The 24710-nt window shown below is 41.1% G+C and overlaps 1 protein-coding gene across 1 annotated transcript; it reads left to right on the forward strand.

Annotated features, from left to right (window-relative positions):
- The first annotated feature begins 5 nt into the window (after positions 1 to 5).
- CNOT10 (CCR4-NOT transcription complex subunit 10) lies at positions 6 to 23937 on the forward strand. Its single transcript, XM_015853992.2, has 19 exons — positions 6 to 207; positions 2646 to 2737; positions 3519 to 3680; positions 3923 to 4073; positions 4840 to 4985; positions 5892 to 5978; positions 6677 to 6760; positions 7676 to 7793; positions 8833 to 8982; positions 9689 to 9891; positions 12576 to 12697; positions 13149 to 13325; positions 15292 to 15372; positions 19755 to 19868; positions 20962 to 21092; positions 21524 to 21559; positions 21663 to 21790; positions 22277 to 22352; positions 23645 to 23937. Exons 1-19 carry the CDS (start codon positions 186 to 188, stop codon positions 23797 to 23799), a joined length of 2235 nt encoding a protein of 744 aa, XP_015709478.1. The 5' UTR covers positions 6 to 185; the 3' UTR covers positions 23800 to 23937.
- The last annotated feature ends 773 nt before the right edge of the window (positions 23938 to 24710 follow it).

A 24710-nucleotide genomic window follows, 5' to 3' on the forward strand; every position in this document is an offset into this window, starting at 1 on the left:
GCGTCGTGACGTCAGACGCGGTCCCCAGCAACGGCCGCACGTCGGTGGGCGCCGGCAACCCGGAAGCGGCGGGTAATAGGGACGGAGCGGCGCGTAGGGACCGGAGGGAAAGTAGTGCCACAGCGGCCCGGTGTTTGGTGGAGGAGCAGGGGAACGTCTCGTCTCGCGTGGCAACGGTGGCAGAGATGGCGGCGGACAAGACTGCGGGTGAGCGGGGGAACGGCCGTGGGCCCGGGCGGAGGGATACGCTCTGGTAACTGGTACGGAAAGGCCTGGAGGCTATGGCCGCTGGAGGTGCAGCTAACAGGTGTGAGATCTCGGCCTTCAGCTTGTAACCATAAAAGTGACTTTGCAGGAGAGCTTTGTTTAAAACACTTGTTCGTTTTTGTCTTTCTACATGTGATGTAGAGGCATAGTGAAGTCTGTAGAGCTGCCCTGATGCTTCCCTAGGAAATACACCATGTAGCTGTGTAAGTGGCACGTTTCCTGGGCAGCTAACAGTGTCTTTCATTTATTGTTTGCTTACCTAAAGATGTGTCACATCAAGGTTCAGACCTCTGTGAGCACCATATTGCTTGTTTTACCTGCTTACCAGACAAAGGCGGTACCCAGTGCTGCGGCTTTGCCTGGCCCTACCGAGAGCTAAACCTGTGTATGTGGGGAGCTCCTGGTCAGGCTGAGCATTAGAAACGTCCCAAGGTTTCGATTCTCACATATCTGCATTGTTGTTGCTTATGCTGGTGTAACCTTGAGGCCTGGGGAGCAAGTAAAGCAGATAACCTATCTGTTAGCATGATGGTGGGAGGGAAAATGCATTTATTTCTTCATTGCTGTTAAAAAAGGTCCTTGAAAGTCAGTGGGTTCTCTACCACAAATATTAAGGAGTCAGATCTATTACGTGGTTAGTATGAGGAGAGATGCTTCTTGTTCCTTTCCTCTCTGTCTGTGAGAAAACTGTGGCACATCAAAGCTTTTTGAACTTTTCTGATGTTTGTTTTCTCTCTCCTTATGGAAAAGGTTCCACTGGTGAATGCATTATCACAGAATGACCCGGGTTGGAAGGGACCTTAAGGATCATGTAGTTCCAACCCCCTGCCTGGCAGGGCCACCAAACATACACATTTACTAGATCAGGTTGCCCAGGGCCCCGTCCAACCTGGTCTTGAACACCTCCAAGGACGGGGCATCCACAACCTCCCTGGGCAGCCTGTTCCAGGGCCTAACCACTCTCCTAGTAAAGAACTTCCCCCTAACATCCAACCTAAATCTTCCCTCTTTTAACTTCAAACCATTTCCCTGTGTCCTGCTATTGTCAGCCCTTTCGAAGAGTTTACTCCCCTCCTGGGAGTAAGTTCCCTTCAGGTACTGAAAGGCTGCAATGAGGTCACCCCGCAACCTTCTCTTTTCTAGGCTGAACAAACCCAACTCCCTCAGCCTGTCCTCATAGGGGAGGTGCTCCAGCCCCCTGATCATCTTCGTGGCCCTCCTCTGGACCCTTTCCAAAATCTCCATGTCTTTTTTGTACTGAGGGCTCCACACCTGGACACAGTACTCCAGATGGGGCCTCACAAGAGCAGAGTAGAGAGGGACAATCACCTCCCTGCCCCTGCTGACCACCCCAATTATGTGCAGTCAGATTTCACAGTAGGTGTGTGTAGTTCTGTAGCACCCTCAGAGTCCATCCCTCCCAAGTACTAGAATTGCTGTACCCTGAGTTTTGTCCATTTCGCAGCCCATTGCTTTGTGACTCGCTGGTGAAAGATGGTTGAGTTTTAACATCTCAACTTCATGGGCATCATGATGCAGGGTGGAAGCCTCAGCAAGCAACAAATAGATTCTTGCTGAAATGTATGATTGTGTAGGATGGTGGAAAGTGTTTCCCTGCAGCAAATGCAACCCAGGAACTGAATGGTGACTGTGTTTTGATCCTGCCATGGATATTACATCGGGAATGTCCCTAGGCCTGGTTATTATTGTTGTCCATCCTCGTAAATAAACTTCAAGTGTTTGTAGCCAGTGAGTAGTGGATGATTCAGGTGTGTTGGTGCTTATGGGGAGTGTATTTTGTAGTGGAGATCGTAGAGGAATGTTCTCATTTGTTTGGTGTGAAAACAAAGTTAGCAGAGTTTGCATTACATCCTTTCTTTCTAGGAAAAGACAGACATTGAATATACAGTGCCCACCAAACCCATTAACATGGCAAAATACGGGCTCAAGCAAAAGCCTTGTTGTGGAATTGAAGAATTAATTATCTGCAGCAGTGGAAGCCATGGCAGGTGTATAATCTTTGTTTCAAAAACACTACGTGAACATGTGAGTTGAGGTTTCTAGATACAAGCTGGTCTGGTGTGGCACTGGTTGTTCTGGTTTTCCCTCCAGTAGTTTTGAATTTTATTGCAAAGAAATTGAAGACAATTAAAACCATGTTAGATTACTGTACAACTGCTCAAACCATCACAAATAAAACCTTACATGCTGGACTGGTCTTCATCTAGAAGGGAACATAGCAAAACTATAGTTGCAGCATTTTCTTAATGCTGTTCCCTACAAGCTGGCAGGAGGATCCTGAGAACGGGCACAAACAATGTTTTTTGAGCTGAATTACTTCTGTTGTGTTTACAAACTTTTCTATCATCCTTTGTCAGACCAAGGTGCTGAGAAGCACGATGGAGCTGGTACTTCAGGAATCACTGATCAGGAGAAGGAGTTGTCGAGCAGTGCATTACAAGCTTTTCTGGTAAGACACAGCCAAGCCCAAGCTTCTCTTCTACCACATAACTGCTAAACTGGTTGATAGAATTTTTTGTTCCCCAGTTTTCTTAGCATGGCGGAGAATGTATTAGCAAGTTATTATACTAAAATCAATGCTTGTATTACAAAGCCAGTGCGTACATTTCCATAGAATCATAGAATCGTATCATAGAATGGCTTGGGTTGGATGGCACCTCAAGGTGAGCATAATATTCTTGAATAATTCATTCAGCAACATAAATTAAGGCTCTCTTGGGAAAGTTAGGAAAGGTGTGTAACCTTCCTCTTCTGCCGGCCTGTGTTAAGCAGACATCCAGGGGCTAAACTGGAACTCAGTCTGAAGATGAAGTGAGAGACAAACATAAAAAGGTGGGCCACGAGTTAGACAGGCAGCTGCTCAGTGTACGTGTGATGGAGACAGATTGTGGAAACTGAGGAAATAAAGAATCTTGAAGCTTGATATAATGACGCCAAAAGAACAACAGTTTTTGTAGAAACATGTTTGTAATAGTTAACTGTTCTATTTGTTCTTTCTCCATTGAATTCTTGTTCAGTTTTAGTTAGGACCTCAGCTTTGACTTGCTTCTCATACATTTCAGTCTGCATGACAAATGGAGTTGGTGTGGAGCTGTTTACTTGTGTTGGTCAGGGAAATCCTACATTGCTCTCTAGACTCAGAGAGAGGAGGAGGCTGCCATTAAAAATTATTGACTTATTAGAGGATACAAAGTTTAAACTAATCCCTTTGTGATGCCTGCTGTTTCCAGGCGGGAAATTATGATGCCTGTTTGCAACACCTGAACACCCTTCAAGACATAAACAAAGATGACTACAAAATAACTTTGAATACTGCAGTTGCAGAGTTTTGTAAAAGTAACCAGACCACAACAGACAATTTGAGACAAACCCTGAACCAGCTGAAGAACCAGGTAATGCAACCACTGCATGATATTTAAGCATTGTTAATGGGGATGGGATCTTCCAGTGAAATAGGAAGACAAGTTTTGCCTCTTCCCTTTGTTAACTTGTAACTGTTACTGCCCTATCTTTAGGCTCATTAGTACCTTTGGATTATTTTTCTATAATAAACATTTGATGCTTTAACATCATAAGTTTGGAAAGCTTAAGGATAAACAAGATTCAGTTCTGTGTGTTTTGGGTTTTTTTTCAGGTTCACTCTGCTGTTGAAGAAATGGATGGTTTAGATGATGTTGAAAATAGTATGCTTTACTACAATCAAGCTGTTATTTTGTATCATCTGCGTCAGTATACTGAAGCTATATCAGTTGGAGAGAAGCTGTACCAGTTTATAGAGCCTTTCGGTGTGTAGGCAGAAGAGTTTTGTTTGTGCAGTAACGAGGCAGAGTAAATGATCTTCCTCTGCTTATCAGAAAAGTGACTTGTAAACGTACATAATAGTAATAAAAAAAAGACAGGCTTAGGAATGATGAGTAATCTTTACTTATAAGGACAGCATTTGAATTTGGGTGGGAAGGTGCTTCAGAGACACTTAGCAGATGAGTATAACAAAACTAAAACAGATATTTGACAACTTCAGGAGGTATTTTATGAAGCAACAGGGATGAAGTGTTTGTATGTGTGGGTCTCAACAAATCCAGTAAGTATAATGCTGTTTCTCCCTCAGTTCTCAGTATGCCTGTGTGGAGCTTACTCTGTGAAACCAGCCATGCAGAGATGTGTTTGTATGGAATCCTTAAGTTCTGTAAGATTCTGTATAGGCTTATGGCCCATCAGTCTCTTTAGACGCTGGATCCTTGGTGCCAGTGTGCTTAGATCAGTACTCAAAATCAATGTGAAGTGATTTTTAAGCTGTCTTTGGTCTTTGCTTTCAGATGACATGGGTATGAAAGAATTACCTCTTTGTGTTAACATACTTGTCTGTGTGATGTAGGTGTCTGCTTTTTTATCTTTTTTTCTTATTTAGTATTTGGTTTTTCTCATAACATTGTGTAGATGCACTTTGCAGCTGTTAAAGTGGTTTTCTAATTATTGCTTTTTTTGTTCTGTGATTGTTTAGATAGGAAGGATCTTACAGTCCTAATACTGATCTACTTTTGTTTGATATAGAGGAGAAGTTTGCCCAGGCTGTGTGCTTCCTGCTTGTGGACTTATACCTGCTGACTTACCAGGCTGAGAAGGCCTTGCATCTCCTTGCTGTCCTGGAAAAAATGATTTCACAGGGCAACAATAACAGCAAGAATGGAAAAAATGAGGTAAGCTTAAAATGGCATGAATGCCGCTGTCTTTACCAAAGGTATGTTTTTATTAAATCCAAAAGTAGTCTTTTAAAATAGTTCAGAATTTTAAAGCTGTTAAGATATCTGTAACTTCAGACAACTGCCACATTTTAATAACCAAGTTAATTGTGTACAGTAGCTGTATGTTCTTTCCTTCCCACCCTTTTTGTGCCAAGAGCTAAGAAGTGTCCCAAGTCAGAGACTTATATTAGAAAGTCAGTTGTCTTCAGTGCCAAATATACTTGGTTTTCCTGGTGTCCCAGATGACGACTGTGTGATACTCTGTGTTTGAAATGTCAGTGAAATTAGTGCCACAGGGTGAGAAGTCAAAAATTCCTTTAATGTATTGTCTGGAAGTATGAGGTGGGCTTTCAAATGCAATCTTTGATATGTACCTTTTGGAAACTACTATAGAATGGGTAGTGGCTTGGAAGTGGAAAGTGGACACTTTTGTCTTCTCCTGTTGATAAAATGTCACACTTAAGATACAACTTTATTTTTGAGTATATAATAGTTCTGCCAGAGAAAATATGGAGAAGAGAATCAGGAGCATGCAAACTATATTTCTGAATAAGAGCATTCTTAGAATTCCTCAATGCTGGAGCAGATTAGCGTAATGCTAACCTTCATATAGAGCTCTGTACCTCATAGGCTGATGTCCTCCTTCTTTGGTTTTGATTGCAAAGCTTAAGTTACAAGTTTTTGGTGGAATATATGGACATTTTTGTATTTGTTTGTTTTTCTTTTAACATTATTGAATATCAGTTTTCATCATTAAAAGAGATTGTTTTTACCAATCACCTTTTAAGTTCAGTTTACGGTTTCCTTCATAAGCTCCTAATGCTTTTTTATTTATTTCTGTTTTTTGTTTTCTTTTGACAGTCAGGTAATAATACAAATAAAGATTCCTCCAATCAAAAAGCTGAAAGTGGAGCTTTAATAGAAGCTGCTAAATCTAAAATACATCAGGTGGGTGTGTGTGTGATTTGTACAAGAATATCCATTCAGTCTTCCTTAAAACTGAGAGCTGCCTGCCTCAAATCTAGCTCAGCATGAATTGTGATATTGTCATCTTCAATTTCATTTTGTAGGTCAGAAAAATGAATTTAACTGACCCTTTTTTTTAAGATCCACGTACAGGAGAAACTGACCTAAGAAAAATCCCAGTTTCAATACCTACATCTTAACATAATTTTGTTAAATGGCATTTAGCTCTAATAATCTTACATTTGTTTGTCTGCAAGACAGTCTAAATCAGTGAGGTTTTATTTCCCAGTACTGCTCTTTGGGAAAATGAGTGAAGAAACAATATGCTTCACTATCACCTTTTGCTTATTGGTTGAACAGGTAACTGTCTGGGATTTACAGGTTAAATTATTTTAATTAATTTGTTGTTTTATGTGCTGATGTTTTGGTATTTGAATGTAAAGCTGTTGAATGTTTGCCAGTGAATAAAATGCACGTTTGCCTCTTGCAGATAGGAATTGTATAAATTTGTTGTTGATATTCTAAATAGAAATTCTTCCTTAGAAGAACCTTTTAAACAGACTTTCACTACCTATTTTACAATGTATATAGGAAATCTTATAATAAATCTCTAGGTATGGTCCATCTTGCAAACCTGCACAAGTTACTGTTTCTAATATAACAAATTTAATTTTAAACAGTATAAGGTGAGAGCCTATATCCAGATGAAGTCACTAAAAGCATGCAAAAGGGAGATCAAGTCTGTTATGAATACAGCTGGAAATGTAAGTATTCTTAAAGCTATTGTTTTTGTAATCTAGGTCTGTTCCCTATCTTAAAACTGGATTTGGTAACTTACTTTACAAGGAAAGGTCTTCCTGAGGATGGATGTCTGAAATAGTGCTGTGTACAATCAGTTGGGTTTGTAATCTCTTTTCTCTAAGTGTATTTGATGTAGGACTTTGAATTGCTCGAAAGGTTGCACTTTGTTGTTAACAATTTAAAGTAATAGCAATGCAATGCTGTGTGCAATAGAGTGGTTAAGGGTGGCTTATAATTTGGGCAGGGCAAAGTAAGTTTTAGTTGGCCATTAATGCTCAGGGAAATAAAATTTTTGGATGTCATTACTGAGTAAAACCACTTGAGAAAGATTAATTTGGGAGTTTTCAGTATTTGGGGGGGTTTTGCGTGTTGTCTTTTTCGGGGTAGTTGTTGTAGTTTGTTGGAGGCTTATCTCTTACTAGAAAGCAGTTTCTTCTTTTGTGTTGGAGTTCTCAACTCAGAATTGTGTCTACCATACCATGTATATTCTGCATTAACTGAGGATCAGGGAGTAGGAGGAGAGCACTTGCCTTTTGTTGCCAGTCTCAACAGGTGCTGGTTTGACGGAAGTCTTTCTGGGTCGTGATGTGTCTTTTGGCAGGCCAGGAAAACCGCAGCTCAGGAGGAAGTTGTTGAGCTCCACAGGGAGGGAAGCATGGAGGGGAATGTATTAGGAGGCAGGTTGGAGAAAGATCCTCTTGAAACAAAAGGGAGATCCTCTGTACTTTGCCACTGCTGTGGCAGAGTTCTTTAGCACAGTATTTGGTTTTGAAGCAGAAACAAAACAAAAAACTAGTTCTGCTTTTCAGAAGCATTAGAAATGGTTTCTTAAAAAACAAAAAAAAACAGATAATTAACTATTGTTCTCTTCTTCACAGTCAGCTCCTTCTCTCTTTCTTAAGAGCAATTTTGAATATTTGAGAGGCAATTACCGTAAAGCAGTCAAACTTTTAAACAGTGCAAACATTGCTGAACATCCAGGCTTCATGAAAACAGGTAAAATAAAATAGAAAGCCTTCATCCTGCAAGTACTTACATATGTGGTACAAATAGGACTATTTGTACTACTATCGTTGATACTAACTTTAAAGGCATTAATGATTACTTAAAGCAGCAGGCCCTAAGCATCATGGATTTATATCCTGAGTACGTGTTCCTTTTTATTGGTGCACTCCTTCAATTAACAAAGCTGTGGCTTTCATTGAATGGTCATTTAAACAACGTGGCAACTAAGAAAATGGATTTCTGGAAGTCCTTCCTGTACCATTTATAGGAAGTTTTATTTTCAAATTACACTTTTTTTGCACAAGCAACAGTAGAATGTTCACTTAATGATCTTCCTAGGTTACTATTAAAGTAACATCAGGCTAATTAGTTTGGAAATGGTCTGGTTTTTGGTTGCCGTAATATATATATATTTAATTCTTTTTTTTTTTTTTTTGTGGTATGTCTTTATTGAATATTATTTTTTAAACAGTGGTAACGCTGTAATGCTTCAGTTATCAGCAGATAAGTCAAACGTTTATTTTTCTGCCATTGTGTGGAAGAAGCTTCTTCCAGTGTTAGTCTGAGCATGATATATTTCAGGAGGAGGGTATGTTTCCTGCCTGAATGGTGAGGTTAACAAGTTTGTTTATTTTATAAAACTTAGGTAGATAATGTCATTAAGGAATTTCCTTTTTACAAGAGCCATCTGTTGGAAAACTAGAAATGTTTATATACTCTAAATACAATGAAAAATTACAGATAAACTCACTTCAAGTTGCAATACGTCAAATTGGCTTTCTACCTGGGTGTCTTGGAACATGGTGCATAAGATCTGAAAGTCTTTGGTCTTTACCCATGGATCACTTTGGGCCAAGTGTCCAAGAGAAACAGAATGATAAACAGAAAGGCAGGTTGTTAAAATACTGGAGACAGTGATGTAACTTCATAATCCTTGAACATCTTGCTGACCCATGAGAGTGGTGGGGATGTTTTGTCAGCTCAGTGACTTTTTTCAGTTTATAAAAGTAGTCTTTTTCTGTTCTCTCAGGTGAATGCTTACGGTGCATGTTCTGGAACAATCTTGGCTGCATCCACTTTGCAATGGGAAAGCACAATTTAGGAATTTTTTACTTTAAAAAAGCCTTACAAGAAAATGATAATGCATGTGCACAGCTAGGAACAGGTAGTTCAGATCCAGGTAAGTCTTGTAAGAGATAAAAACAGGTGCTGGAAAAGGGATGGGTAAATAAAGAAAATAAATCTTGCAGACTTTCAGTACTTACCAATGAAATTCCTTTTCCATTTGTTTTGAAACTTGTTCCTATTTTATATACATTATAAAAAGTTTTCTTGTTTTGAGTAGAAACACCCAAGTTTTTTTTCTCTCCCAAATTATTTCATGGTGAAGTAATAACTTATTCATTTCAGATTAGTTTAAAAACTAGTTCTTATCACACCTCTTGGTATTTTTGCTGTTTCTCCCTGCCCTTGTAGTCCTACATAGTAGTGTGAAGGCAGAAAACATTTTCTGCTTCTTAACAGCAAAGTAGATTTCTTCTGGAACTTCTAAGACTGAAAAAGACATTCTCATAAATCTGGAATTCAGTGGTATTACATGACACTTAACTCAGGTGACAAAGTACGTAAGTGATTAACATCTAATTTACTTCAACCTTTATTGAAAATATGATGGATTTATCTTGAGTACCAACTTTAGTGTGGAAAGAATTTGTTTACAGAAGGAGTTTAGCTGATTTCAATAATGCAAGTCAGTTTTCGTGTTTTGGTTTGGTTGCTTTTTAGTTCCCACAGCCCCCTTCCAACTTAAGCTCTTGCCCCCTTACCATACTATGTTTTCAGCTCCCTCAGGCTGCACATCCAATATGATGTATCCTTTTGTGCAGGTAAGAAATTTTCAGGGAGACCCATGTGTACGCTGCTGACTAACAAACGATATGAGTTGCTCTACAATTGTGGAATTCAGCTCCTGCACATTGGGAGGCCCTTAGCTGCCTTTGAATGCCTGATTGAGGCTGTCCAGGTTTATCATTCGAACCCTCGTCTGTGGCTGAGAATAGCAGAATGTTGCATTGCTGCCAATAAAGGGGTAAGTAGATCTGTATGTTCCTTCTGTCGATTGGCATTGTGAAATGTGTGTGATCACAGAAAGGACAAAATAATATATAGCCCAACTCAAGGTAATTTAAAGACCTGAGTATGCATCACCCCTAGGTCCAGAAGAATTCTTCTTATATATGTGTGTGCTTAACCTGAAGTTACATCAAATGGAAGAAAACCTATGTTTTTATATTCTGTAGAAACAGTGCCTTGAGACCCAGCGTTAAATCAGCTCTTCTGAGTTCATAAAAATTTGAGTGGACTGTTTTAAAGGTTGCATGAGATAAAACAATTACATGTAGGTGGATGATATAGACCTGCTTCAGTAACGCTACAAGACTTTTGCTGGTAAAACTGGATGAGTACTATTTTTTTCACCTCTAAGACATTCCAAACCATAATCTGGAAGTAATCCTGAATTGGTTTGAAGCACTTTAGATTTCTGCAAGTCATCTGTCAGTTTCTCTTATTCTGTCTCAAGTAATTTTAGAAAGAAAAATAAAGGTGTTATTTGGAGATAAACTTATGCTGTTATTAGTGAGACATACCATTCTAATGGGAAGGTACCCCTTTCTGTAGAGAATGCTATCTACTTAGTATGTAGTTACTAGCACTAGTAGTTTGACTACTATCTTCTGATGCTTGAGCTTCCTACACTCATTTAATATAGGTAGCAATTCCATATAAATGATTTATGTAAATATGAACTTCACAACTAAATTTTGTCTTTGCATGTACAAAGCAATTAAACTTGTACAAAATCTTTTCCCTTGTACTAAATTAGTACTTGCAAGGATTTCTGTTCCTGGATTGCAGAGATAGCAAGATGAAGTTGGAGTCAGTGGCCAGTTTGAGCAGTATCCAAAGAAAGCAAGCCTGGCTGCTTGTGGTTTTGATGTTTGTTTTGAGGTCTGATGCACAAAAGCAACTGCAGTAGCTTTTGTTGCTGCTGCTTTGACAGGGAAAGGTTGTTTTTCTTCCTCAGCTTTTATTCCTGACTGTAATATCTCAGATTTCTGTATTTAGTCTCTAGGAATTGTTACAGTTCTGAAGTGATGAGGTTCTAGCTGAAATTTTAACAGGAGTAGTAGGAGAAAACCTAAAACTATCCTGTTGACATCCTGTGTCTGTAGCACAGGGCTGTTTTCTAAAGTGTAAGCTGTGACTAAGTGTGCTGCTGCTGTTCTGGCAGGTGAATAAGATCAGCTTTCCTGCTATCAGATCCAGCCCTGATATGGGCCAGCATAATAAAGCAAGGGGCATTACTTTTGGAGCAGCCCTCATATATATATTTGATGTTATTCTGTAGTTCTGGATGCTTGGTTTTATAAAGCAGGGTGACTGCAGGAAGAACAACTTTCTTCACAGTAATTTCCTAATTTTCTGTGTCTATCCTACTGATAAGAAAGAATGTACCACTGATCATCTCTATTGGGAAACTGAGTACGGGAGGCTTGTTGAGCATGGACTTTTGTGGCAAATTAAAAACAGAGCTAGGTTCCCATTTACAAGGACAGTGTTTAGAAGTCTGGGAAAGGGAAGGAAAGACAGAAGTGGTGCACATCTTTGCTTATTGCAAACCGGCTAAAAGTAGTTGGTCGTGTCAGGTTCCAGAAGCCTGGCTTTCTTCCTCCTACAGTTGTTATGTTTTATGGGGATATCGGGGAGTCTGAATGTGAGCCACAAAGGCAGCTTGGTGTTACCTGAATTCATAATCTTATGAGGGAGAATGGATGCTGTTAACATTAAAGACAAAAGGGAAGTGGTTTTTAAAGGCGGACTTGTATTGTGACAAGTGAAGCCATGAAATCGAGTGTGTTTAATTTGACCTTTTAACTCCATTTGCAGTAATGGTCCTTGATTTATTACTGTGCATTCATACTGATGTCCTGAACATCATACGGAAAGGTAAATTCGCTAAAGCAAATTAAAATTTGCTTTAATATTTTAGCTTATAAGGTATAGGTGGAAGACAGCATAATTTTTTTCCTTCCCATTGCAATTCTTCACTGACTGTACTTACCAGCAAAGCTGTTAAGATGGCTTATGGTTGTGGGCTGTTAGTGCTGCTAGTGAATATGGTGCAGATAAAAGTCTTGGGGCTGATTATTAGTATACATTAGGTTTGATCCCCAGAACACCTTGCAGTCAACAGTCCATTGAACTAGTAAATTTAGTGCAACTTTGCACTCATTATAGTTCAGCTTTGTGTTCTCCTTAGAACACCTTGAGATCAGTTTTTCATAGAACATCTTGAGTTCTCTGTAAGCAGGGAGAAAAGACAAAAGCAATAATGACAATTGTGATACTGTTTGGCAATCCATATAATTTATTTTCTTGATAACCTAACAATTCTTTTAATATGACTTGATTCATTGTTCCTCTGCTTTCCAAACAAAGGAGAAACTAGGTCAGTGGGCTATCAGACAAGCTGTCAGAAGGGATCTGTGAGAGCACTGTGTGCAGTAAAATCCCTGTGCAACACTAAGACAATAGAAGGTATCTGATCCTTCATGGTACCTAAACTTAAAACTGTATCTGTATAAACCAGTAACATTTACGTTGTAGCTGGGTTTGAAGACTTCAGTTCTCACCTTGCAAGACTCTCAACAGCTCGACTGCCTTGATATTTTAGTCTTCCTTTCTTTATTTTCCCCTTTTCTTTTCCCCCAGACGTCGGAACAAGAGACTAAAGGTCTTCCCAGCAAAAAGGGGATCGTGCAATCTATAGTAGGTCAAGGCTACCACCGTAAGATAGTCCTAGCGTCCCAATCAATACAGAATGTCGTTTATAAGTAAGTATGTTTTTCATGGGCCTTTATTTTGTTATGATAACTTTAAGGATGCATGTTTGTTTATTGAGAGTCTTTTAAGCTGTCACAAAATAACTGTGTTCGTTTTGGAATACTTGTAATGAGAGAGATGTGTTTTAAAATGCTTAAGTCCTCCTGAATCATTTGGGTGCCTCCTCTGTAGCAACCAGCAGAGGGCTTAATTGTGTGCTTGTTGTAACTAAGAGAGCCACTAAAGCTTAAAATATACTTGTCTATCTAAAACTTGTGTTTCCAGATAGCTAATTCAGTCCTCTTTCTCTCATGTTAAAATACATATTTTTGGTAATCCACCCCAGAAAATTGCAGGTAGAATCTAGTTACTTTGACTTGCATCCAGGTCTCTCTGGATCTCTGCTTTTCCTTTTCAAGTACTAGGATCAGTACTCACCAGCTAACTTTGTGTCTCTTCCAGTGATGGGCAATCCTCAGCAATACCTGTAGCCAGCATGGAGTTTGCAGCCATTTGTTTAAGAAATGCCTTGCTGTTACTTCCAGAAGACCAGCAGGAGCCAAAGCAGGAAAATGGATCTAAAACTAATAATCAGCTAGGGGGAAATACAGAAAACAGTGAAAGCAGTGAAGCATGCAGGTAATCAGAATATTATGATTTTAATTACCCATAAACCTTTCTTTTTTGTCCAAAGTAGCTCTATCCTGGCAATCTGTGCCTGTTACCTGTTGTATTTTGGCCAGCAGAAGAGATAATGTGTATAAACGCTCTTAGCGGTTGGGGTACACAAAGAAGTAGTTGAGATGCCTATTGTTTTAACTGTTGCTAAACAAAATCCAGAGTTGATTCTTGTCATGAAACCACATTAATGAATGACACAGAGACATTCTTTATTATAATTTTTTTTTTCACTGACCATCTTTTTTTTTTCCTGTGCTGCAAATGTTTTGTTTTCCCACACACCCCTGCAGTGCCTATTGATATTTCTCTAATTGTAAGTGAAGTTTCGCATTACAATGATTTTGTGTATGTGCACACGTGTGCCATATACGATTCAATATATAGATGTCTAGCAGCTCAGTTATAAAGATTTGTGTGTGATAAGATTTGACGTTCATCAGCCCTGTAACCCTTTCCTCTCAAGGACAGTCTTTACTGTCAAGTGATCAAATGGTCTATAAATCTGGGCTGCTTCTTTGGGCCTGGGCTGGTTTGTAGTTTGTCTACTTGGATGTTTGTTTTTTTTCTTGGTTGGTGTTTTTGTTTGTTGGACATTGTGAGCTGCCCAACTTCCCCTGATGAGCTGTATGCAACCTATCGAAGTAAAGCTCCTCTGATTTAAGTGAGACTTTAAATTAAGCTTATGGGGCCCAGTGAGAGGCACTGATGAAAACAAAACAAAATGGCAGCCCTTACCCAGCTGAGACCTACTGCTTGTTTTGCTTTGCTTTGTTTCTGTGGGGGTGAGGAAAGGAAATAATGCCCCTGTTCTTTAATACCTTCTGCTTTATAACCAGATGCTTCTTCAGTGTTAGAAGTCTCTGATATCTCCGTGATCATTCATCTCTTCAGAATACCCAGGAATGAGGCAGGCTGTTCTTGAATTTGCGTGTTACATTCTGAAAGGCTCTAACAGGATTTGTTCCCTCTGACAAGGGACCCTCTGTGAGAGAGCAGCAAAAGATAGAGGGCATTTGAAGAAAATCACATTAATTGAACAGGGTGATTTTGAAGCAAATCCCACTAATTGAACAGGCCGACTCTTGGGTATTTCCTTTTGTTATTCACTAGAAAACTATGAATACTTTCAGTGGTTAGGGGTATTTTTAAATGTTCTATCTGGCAAAGGAATGAGGTATCTGCGCTACAACAGTGCTGAGTATAAGTGGGAAGGTTCTGTGCTTGGTACGTGGACAGAACTTAGCTTCAGTTCAGCTCTTTTTTGTCTCTTTATAAAGTACAGTGGTCTTTCTGCCAGGGTGCAGGTATTAACCTTTCTTCCTGCCTCTTCCTTTGGAAAGAGGTTTTCTGTTCACTTACTGGAGAGTGAAGTTGCCCGTGATTTAAAATAGAGTGAGGGTTTTGTTGTTGTTTGTTTGTTTTTTTCAGTGCGATGCAGTGCAGTCATTTTGAAATATTAAAGGACAGCTATAAATCTAATAAAGGCTGCAGCACTTCGTAGGTTTTATCATTTATAAAATATATGCGTAATTACTGGGAGTAGCTGTTCTGCTGCTTTTCTTAGCGGCTAAAGGAAAAGAGGCTGCAAACAGATTTCTGCATCTCTGGAGTTTAAACTTCTTATACCACATGGAAGTTCAGAAATAGCTTCAGGCTGTGGAAAGTGGCATGGTTTGTTTGGTCTGTCAGTCAGATCCTTCCCAGCAAATGCCCCCATTCTTCTTTCTCAAACAGAATGATTATGGTAAGAGTATTTGCCTCAATTTTTGCTTAGCTTCATATCCCTGATTTCTAGGCTATGGAGTTTTGGGTTTTTTTTGCAGACTTTTTTAATGGGATGAGTAAATATTGATGCGTATTATACTGTGAATTTGTACATGATTTATAGTCTCTCCTTATAATTAATATTATCTTTTTATTCTAGCAATAAAAGTCACGAAGGGGATAAATTCATTGCAGCTCCACCTTCTTCGCCTTTGAAGAAACAGGAATTAGAAAATTTAAGGCAAGTAAATAACAAAATAGCCACAAATTCACAACAAGGAGGGTTGCACTAAATATGTTGAAGTTTAAAGACAAATGTGAGGGTGCCAACTTATTACAGCCCTAATTAGACAACATAAATCTAAGCTGATGTGCTTGGCTTTGCTTTGATTGCACCTCTAAGCTTTAAGTTTCTTAGCATTGCAGTAATACAATCATCCATTATATCATATGACTTTGACATTTAAGCCGTTGTTCCATGTTATGTGTAATATCATCTGCACCAGGTGATGTGAGACAATGATGGCAAAGCAGAAAAACACCTTTTGGTTGTCAGCTTTTCCTCCTGCAACAAATCCACAGTTTGCATACAATAGTGAGATCACCCTTGTCCTGCCGTTTGACTTCATATATTGATATGTTCATGCATATTGACTCCATGTCACAGAATAACATAAATTTGACTGCAATGCTTTTGTGTTTCCAAAGACCCTTAAGCTATTTGTTTAGCAGTCTAAGTGTCCTCCAAATAGAGTGACTCCCATGTTATCCAAATGAGCGTGGTGTTATCTGGAACCCCTTTTCTCCAACAGGATTATCAGAGCTAATGGTACTAATGATTACAAGAGGCTGCTAATCTGCCGAAAGTCTCTTATAATGCTTGCACCACCTGTTAAAAAAGAAACCTGTTTTAAGTTTTCATTATGGACAAATTGTACACTAATTTCCCACTTAAATGCTTGGGTAAAACACTGTTCCAGCCTAACTACAGGTAACCCGTGTTTTATAATGGCCAGCTCAACCTTTACTTTACTGCTTTGTGTGTAGCAAATCTACCTGAGGTCGTTTCAAGGCAATTCAAAGCAGTAATCTGAAGAAGCATAACTGAGACCTTCATTATTTATTCTGAAGTGGTGTAAGAGTGTATTACTTGAAACAGAAGGCATAGGATTAAAAACAGTGTACACAGTAATACGTAACAGTACTGAGTTGCTCACTGAGGAGCCAAGGGAGGAAGCTGAAATCCTTGTCCATTGGGGAAAGTTAAACTACTGAATGTTGGCAAGGATTGTCCTGAGGGTTTGGTGTCTGTGTCTCCTCAGATTGTTCACACAGCTTTGTGTGAACTTGAACATGATAACTTACCCTTCAAAGCTACTAGAGATAAAGGAATAGCTTGATCTGCTTCTTTATTCTGAATAGATTTTAACTGTGGGCCCTTTCCCCAAAGCATGTGATCCCATTTCATCATTTTTGTTCTTTGTTTTGACTCTTCCATCAGCCATCTCCAGTCCTCCGTTATGTTTTGCTTTATTTTATATTGCCTTGACGTTTTTGTGCCCCAGTGCTGTATACAGCATTCCAGGTGCATCAGTAGCATCACCACTGATTTCACAGATAGTAATGTAGGAACCACTGTCACTCACCAGCATCACCTCATCCCTTTCTCCCTATGTGCCCAATGCTGCTGCATTTGTCCCCTTAAAGGTCGCTTTGTTCTGGTTGGCCCTGGCACAATACAGAAAGCTTACAATGATCCTCCATAGCTGCTTCACCCCCTTCTTCCTCACTGCGTGGTTCTGTGCCTTCTCCTCTGTGGTGGTGCTGAGTTCCCCCACTCAGTAAGCACCATCTGTATTCTGTACTTCATGTTTTGGTTTGTGTTGTCTGCATCGAAACAAAAAAAGCCAGGTGGTATATATCCACCACTGGGCCTAATTAGCTATTTAAAGTTATTTCAGATTAGTGATGTTTCTAACTGGTTTTGAGGTGCCATTTTTATGCCTTCCTGGTAAGTGGTGAAGGACTGGGTGATCTCTACTTTGCCTCTGCCCTGCGAAATGAGCTCAGCCAAATGTATCATTCAGGTTCTGTAAACTTGCAGCAAGTGTGGGCTGACAAATCTTGTTGCTTAGACCTACACAAGAGGTTGTTTGACATAATCTGGCGGTTTAAAAAAACATTTTTCTTTTTCCTAGTGCAAAGGCGGTTTTATTTCGGGAATGCAGGGGCTCAGTAATGCTGGAAGTCTCCAGAGCTTAAAGACGACCTGCAGAGTTTTGTCAGAATCCTGACTGGGGTGAAAAACTAGTTTGTCTTTTCCCTTGTGGTGCAATTCTTCTGCTCTGATTAGCTGTCAGGTCTCCTGAGTGTTCCGTTCGCTTTGGCTGCTTCAACAATGAGTCCAAGTGCGCGAGGACGGCATTGGAAGGAATGTTCAATGTTTTCCTCTTCTTTAGATGGCTTTTGCTGAAGAGGTCTTAAAGGGATTAGATGGGAACGAGTCCTTAGAACAGAGGGATAGGTTTCCAACTTGATGGGCTTATTGTTGTATGGCTGGAGCGTGCCTTTTGTTCGCATATAGACTTTCAAAATTAAAAATGGTTTTAAAGTTCTGGTGGGTAGAAGACCTGTATTGACTGAAAGGGCAGGAGCAGCAGTGCAAGGTGTTTGGCTGGTGGGACAGCATCTCTGCTTGTTTAAAAGTCTTGCTTCCTTGGGGCAGAGAAGAAAGAGTCTGCTTAGAGGCAGGCCATTATTTTGGGATTTCCCCCCCCCTTCCCCACAGTCACAACCTTTCAGAAATATTTTAGGTTTGGGACTTGAGTTGGGGAAGCTTTCCTCTCTTTCTTGAAAGCTTTTGTATGTGTTCAGATTTGATGTGACATCTGGGCACGCTAAGAGGAAGTGGGGGGTAGGGAGAAACACTGGAGAAGTTTCTCCCCCTGCTTGTGCATAATTAAGGAGCATGCCTCCTGGGAACGGGGAATAAAGGCACCCCAGGCCCTGCCACGAATTACATGACTTACTGCGGGACTCAAAGTGGGCTTGACAGTTGCCAGAAGGGCAGTGGGTAGCAGCCTCCTCCAGGCAGCAAGGCCGGCTGCCCTGGGTTGGGAGCGGGGCAGGAGGACTGGGAGCAAAATGGGGGCCCAGCAGAGAGAGGCCCATGCCCCAGGATGGGCTGACCCCACCAAGCGGTGCTGTGGCAGAGCCTGAGGAGCGGGGCCAGCCAGTACAACAGGAAGCTTGGCAGAACGGAGGCATCCCGATGTGGGACTGTTGTGTGAAGGTGGAGAATGGAAGTCATTTTTGTCACACAGACTGTTGTGTTTTGTGTGCTTTAAAAACAGGGAAGCCTGTTGCAGCCGTAGAATGCCACATCTGAAATCAGACTCCTGGCAGAGGAGGATTACAGCTCTGTGTAACACGGAACTGACAGTGCAGGATCCTCTGCTGTTTTATTGTCTCGCTGTGTACAGACGTTGTAAAATACAAGAACGAAATATGTTACAATTTAATTGACAGCTACAATATGTCTGTAGTTCCAGGTGATTTATAGCATTGTGTGCTACAGAAAACTGCTCTCCTTTTCTGAAGGAGGAGGGAGGGCAGAGAAGTGCAAGTGAAGATTCAAGGTTTAACAAATAAAATGAGGGTGGGAAAGTTCCTGAGACAAACAGTGCTTTGGTGAGGTCCCTCTGTTATGGAGAACAGTGTTCTGAGAAGTGTAGTGAAGCTGTGAGGGGTCTGGAGCACAAGTCTTATGGGGAGCGGCTGAGGGAGCTGGGGCTGTTCAGTCTGGAGAAGAGGAGGCTCAGGGGAGACCTGATGGCTCTCTACAGCTGCCTGAAAGGAGGCTGTGGTAAAACACAATGTGTGCATCTCCTGATTGAGAGAACACGATTGAGGCCATAGATGAACACCAGCTCCTTGACTTCCCTCTTTGCTGTGAGGATGATATTGAAGGCTGAGGATTTATTTCTTCAGCACTTAAAAACTGTCTTTCATTTTAATAAGCTGAGGTCTTTGTATTTTGTGCTAGTGAATAATTTGTTCCTTCAGGTACTACTTTTAGAATAAAACGTACTAAATCTAACAAAATCTTTTTTGTGTTTTTTTGCTGCTAAATTACAGAGAATTATCTGTTATTATTAGCTATTATCTAGAGATTATATTGTTCTTAGTTTTTCTAGGTACATATAGGACTTCGGTAATTACAAATATTTGCCCTTGAATGTACAATAACTTCAACTGAGAGATAAATATTTAATGTAGTGGTGTTGTATGGTTTTTAAAATGAATATGTAGGTATACATTTATATATGAGCATTCATTTGACATCTTCATATATGAGGCAAATAGTTTTTTATTGCTTTTATTACGTGTAAATGAAGTCTGAACTGTTGCTGTGTGAAAGTAAATCTCCAGAATTACTAAGAATGTAGTGATGAGCAGCATGCTCTTTGCTCCTGCTTCCAGTTCTTTTTGTACTCTGTGTAAGTAGTCTTCATCTGGATTTGCTGCACATCTATTAAGGAAGAAATTTCACAGCTGCATTTGAAATCACAGAATATTAACACATTGTTTTCCCCCTTTTCCCTTTTCCCTTTTCTCCTCCAGGTGCTCAATACTTGCCTGCAGTGCTTACGTGGCTCTGGCTCTGGGCGATAACCTTATGGCACTGAACCATGCAGATAAGCTCCTTCAGCAACCAAAGCTGTCCGGGTCTCTGAAGTAAGTTTGATGTCATTGTTCCTTTCTCTTTTCTGTTGGAGAGCCGTGAGCTGAAGCTTCTTGTGTCTGTAGTAACGATATTATTATGATGGTAGTAATTGTATTTGGCAAAACTGGCAACGTACGTGTGGAGAGCAATCTAACTCGTGCCAATTTTAACTGCTGGAGGCAGCATACTCTAGAAGGTTCTGTGTCAATTAATTTCTATGTCTCCCTTCAAACTATGGTAGAAGCTCATCCTTTAGCGAGGATTAAAGCTGGACTTCAGAGGAGTTTATAAGGTAATGTGTAGTTCAATGAAGGCAGTGTTCTTTTAATGCAAGAAATTCAAGTCAAGAGTTGTTTGCAAAGACAGAGCCCTGTATCTTGGTGCCAAGAAGCAAAGCCTCTGTGCAGGCTGGAGCACTGAGTTGTTCCTCTTAAGTGATGCATAGGTTAGTTACATGTAAGAAGTTTCTCTTGTTTTAACAGATCTCACTTGCACAAGTTCTTTTGAGTGATGCTTTTTAATAACTCATTACAGTTAATTTGAAATGTATGTTATACAATCACATGCTCAACTTTTGTTTCAGATTAAAGCTTAGTTAAACTAACAGTGCTCTCAGTCAACAGGGCTCCAAAGCTTCTGAGTAGCTGAGCTACTGCTGTGTAGCATCAGCTTTGTTTAGTTCTTCTTTGGGAAGCTGTTTGTGCCCTATGGACAGGCCTGCAGATAGGTGGAGTCCTCAGGATCCTACCATGCAAATATCTTCGAGAATTCATTATTATTGGATGCTTACTTAACACCTCCAGTTATGTGTCTTGGTATCCAAGGGGTGTTTGTGTAAGCATTCATTTGTAAATTCTTGGAAGGAAAGCCATACCCAAGTAATGTCTGTCCAGAGCATTGGTCCCCATGTATGAATTGGTTCTCAGAATTCACTGGTGTCAGAATGGAGCATTATGGCAATATTTACGAGCAAGCCAACTTTGTATATATTTATTAAGTACTAGTTTTCAGATGCTCGAGTTAATGTCAGTTTCATTTACACTAGCGTAGTGAATTTTGAGGGTTGTCATGCTGGCACTTACACCTGACTGTTTGCTGTTGTAGGTTTCTTGGGCATTTGTATGCAGCAGAAGCTCTCATCTCTCTTGACCGAATATCTGATGCCATCACTCACTTAAACCCTGAGAACGTCACTGATGTTTCCCTCGGGGTCTCCTCGAATGAACAGGATCAAGGTTAATGAATCCACATTTCATTAGGACTGGTTGTGCAACCAGTTGCCTTTCTGCTATGACTTTTATGTAAATACAGCAATGATGAAGACACCTCATTTTAAGACCATAGATTGTTTGGGACTGGTTGGTTGGTTTGATTATAGTGCTTCCAGTTGGTAACACTTGTGTTCTGGAGCAGGAAAATACATCGAGGGCCCACCTGTATGGCTAAGGCTACAGAAGCTCTGATCTCAGTAATGCCTGCAATTTGAACTTCAGTGTTCCCATTTGCTCTAGACCAGAATGTTTTTTTCCCCTTCAATGGCAGACCATGAAAGAGGAAGCGAATTTGTATCTGCTGATCTGTGATGGTGATTTTTGTAATGATCTTGATGAAGTTGTCAGAAAATGACGTTGTGTGATTGTTGGGTTTTTTGTTTTTTTCTTTGTAGGGTCTGACAAAGGAGAAAATGAGGCCATGGAGTCATGTAAGTAGCAGCCAGTATATTCAGCATTCAGCAGAGTGCAAGAACTTACGTGGGTGGTTCAGAATAGAAGTCTTAATAAAATGATAACTGAATTTACTTGCAGCTGGCAAGCAGACCCCCCAGTGTTATCCCAGCTCAGTCACATCTGCACGAACAATGATGCTGTTTAACCTGGGAAGTGCTTACTGCTTGCGGAGTGAATATGACAAAGCTCGAAAGTGCCTCCATCAGGTATGGAAGATGAACCTCAAGTGGCTTTAGGGACAAACGTGCTTCCTACAAAGTGCCGTTTAGATCACAGCAAATGCTGGTGATTTCATAGCTCAGGTGTTTCTATTGACTTTGTAGGTAAAACGTACTGGTCTATGGAAAGCTTGTGACGATCCTTGTTAACTTTGTATTCTGAACTTTGGAGCAGTGGAGGTTACCTTCACCTCTCAGCGGGAAGTTGCAGGCTGACTCAAGATGACAGACTCATATTGACAGAAGCGTACAGCAGATGGTGCTACTAATTAGAGTGAAGCAATCTTGCAAGGCAGACAATGTTTCAGTCTCTCCTTACAGGAATAAACCTAATAGAGTATATTGGTTTAAAAAATCTCGTGTTACAAAAGATTCCTTTTTGTTAGGCAAGGTGGTCAGGGTCTGCTCAGGGGCACTTTTTGCTGGACCTTTCTCTTAAGCACTTGTTCTCCCCACCCCTTCTGTTTCAATCAGGCTGCTTCACTGATCCACCCCAAGGAGATCCCCCCGGAGGCCATCCTGCTGGCCGTGTATCTGGAGTTACAGAATGGTAATCAGTTTATTCTTTTTCTTTTCCCGACATGAAAACAGCTAACCAGATGTGTAACCTGCAGTGTTGAATGCAACCTTTGGCATCTTTATCATCTTCCCTTGAAGACTACGACTAACACAGGCAAAGTTGTAGATCACATCCATAGTATTTTAAAATGTTCTGTCAGCCCAGAGTTGGGCTTGATGAGGAATAGAGCTGATGTCAGAGTTCTGCCTGGAATCTGGCTAACTTCAACTAAAAGGCGCTGTCTCCATTTTACACTGCTGCAAATCTACCTCTGGCTCTGTGCATCTCCACCCTCATCTCTGTGGAGCAATTGCTTGCAAACACATGGGGTTTTCTTCTGCTTGAGTTTGTTTTTATGGCTTCATAGTAGTTTGTGTCTTGGTAGAGGATGTTGGTATTTGGCAGGCAATTCCTGCTGCTAGGCCTGCGCAACCCTCCTGCTCTTACATGCAGCTGACTTCCTAACCAGTTCTGACTGCTCAGAGCCCTGGGTTCCCTATGAGGGGTTCCCTTCAGGTGTCTCGTGTCACAGGGATGCGGGTGACCTGAGCATTTGTGTTCTGAATGGAGGCTTACCAAGTTCTCTTTACGAAGATGTGTCCAAATTGGAGTTCTGGAAATGTTTCTTTCTGTAACAAAGTGTGTGTTCAGTACTGTGCCCTTGTAGCCAAAAAGGCCAATGGCATACTGGGGTGTATTAAAAAGAGCGTGTCCAGCAGAGTGAGGGAGGTGATCCTCCCCCTCTACTCTGCCCTGGTGAGGCCTCATCTGGAATATTGTGTCCAGTTCTGGGCTCCCCAGTACAAAAAAGACAGGGATCTCTTGGAAAGAGTCCAGCGGAGGGCACTAGCGCTCAGCCGCATAAGATGCGCACGTAGTATGGAGTCGCACGTACTTCAGCCCCTATGCAGGAGGATTTAGGGGAACTGGGTCTGTTTACGCCTTGAGAAAGACAAGGCTGAAGGAGGGGACTTGATCCAGGTTTATAGAATACCTGAGGTCCCAAAAGATGCTCACAGAACTAAAATTCGAGTTCGAGTGAGTCTGGTCTCTTTTCAGTAGTGCGTGGGGATAGGACTAGGGGTAATGGGATGAAAGTACAGCATAGGAAGTTCCGCACAAATGTGCGGGAGAACTTCTTTATAGTGAGGGTGACGGAGCACTGGAACAGGCTGCCCAGGGAGGTGGTGGAGTCTCCTTCTCTGGAGATATGGGGAAATGACACCACAACTCAAGAACTGCTGCACTCACAACAGGGCTGTCACTGCTGTTTTCAATTGCAGGTAACACTCAGCTGGCGTTGCAGATCATCAAGAGGAATCAGCTTCTCCCTTCAGTGAAAACACTCTCAGACATGCGGAAGAAGCCCGTTTTCCAGCCGGTCCACTCACTCCAGCCCATTCAGATGCCGACTTTCACCGCAGTGCAGAGGAAGTGAGGGGCTGTAGAGCTCACTGCTGCCCTTCCTGGGAGGGCTGGGGATTTTGTATATTTTTTTAACCTCGGACATCTGCATACCCAGATTGGAGTGTGTTCCTTTATGTAAATTTTTAATAAAACACTTAAATGGCTCCAGTCCTGTCGTCCTGTTGGTAAAGGTTATTTTAGAATGGAACAGAGGTTGAGATCCGTTTCAAATGTGAACGGCCTTTTTTGTGGCAAATGGTGTGGTTAAGTAAGTGTGTAATATCTGCTGTGTGAAGGGATGAGATGGGAGGGCAGTAAATGTGAGGGAAACACTGTTGGTCTGAAGTTACGCTGATGCAGCAGTTGTGCAGTACGGTGCTGTGTGTTTTCACCTAGTGGGGAATGCTCATGGCTATGGCAGAGGCTGAGTGCAAAGGGGAATCTGTACCGAGTCCTGCAACCAGTGTGCATCTATTTTGATTTCTATCTATTTTCTCTTTTTTTTTTTCTTGCCTTTTCTTCTCAGGCCAACATAAGACAGCAAAAATAACAATTGCTTATTTACTGTGAACATGAGTAAAGAGCTGAGGCATCCAACCTTAGGCCCTGACCCAGGGGGAAGTGAACCAGGGCTTGGCATGGCATGTATCTATTTCCCTTGCCCCCTCCCTGCCCAGTCTGTGCTGCTGTGGCTATTCTGAGCCACCCTGGGAGAGTGGGGATCCCACCTTATCTATCTCCCCTGTGCTCACTGCAGACACTGTGCTTTGCCTCTGGCCCCCTCGGGGCACACACACCAGCAGGGAAGGTCCTAGAGCTGTGCTGCTGCTGGGGACGCGGAGCTTGAAAGTCCTGCTCAAAGGAATGTGTGTGAGCTGGCTGCAGTTGGGTACCAGGTGTCCCACGTTCACCCCCAAGATGTTTAACAGGGAAAAAAGCCAC

Source organism: Coturnix japonica, chromosome 2 (genome assembly GCF_001577835.2).
Source record: "Coturnix japonica isolate 7356 chromosome 2, Coturnix japonica 2.1, whole genome shotgun sequence".
Classification (NCBI taxonomy): domain Eukaryota; kingdom Metazoa; phylum Chordata; class Aves; order Galliformes; family Phasianidae; genus Coturnix; species Coturnix japonica.

Excerpts from the sequence above, each read along its gene's own strand:
- CNOT10 (XM_015853992.2), top strand. The coding sequence starts at position 186 with ATGGCGGCGGACAAGACTGCGG. Across the intron at positions 4,074-4,839 it reads CCAGTTTATAGAGCCTTTCG|AGGAGAAGTTTGCCCAGGCT; the intron begins GTGTGTAGGCAG and ends TGTTTGATATAG. Across the intron at positions 13,326-15,291 it reads GAAAGCAGTGAAGCATGCAG|CAATAAAAGTCACGAAGGGG; the intron begins GTAATCAGAATA and ends TTTTTATTCTAG.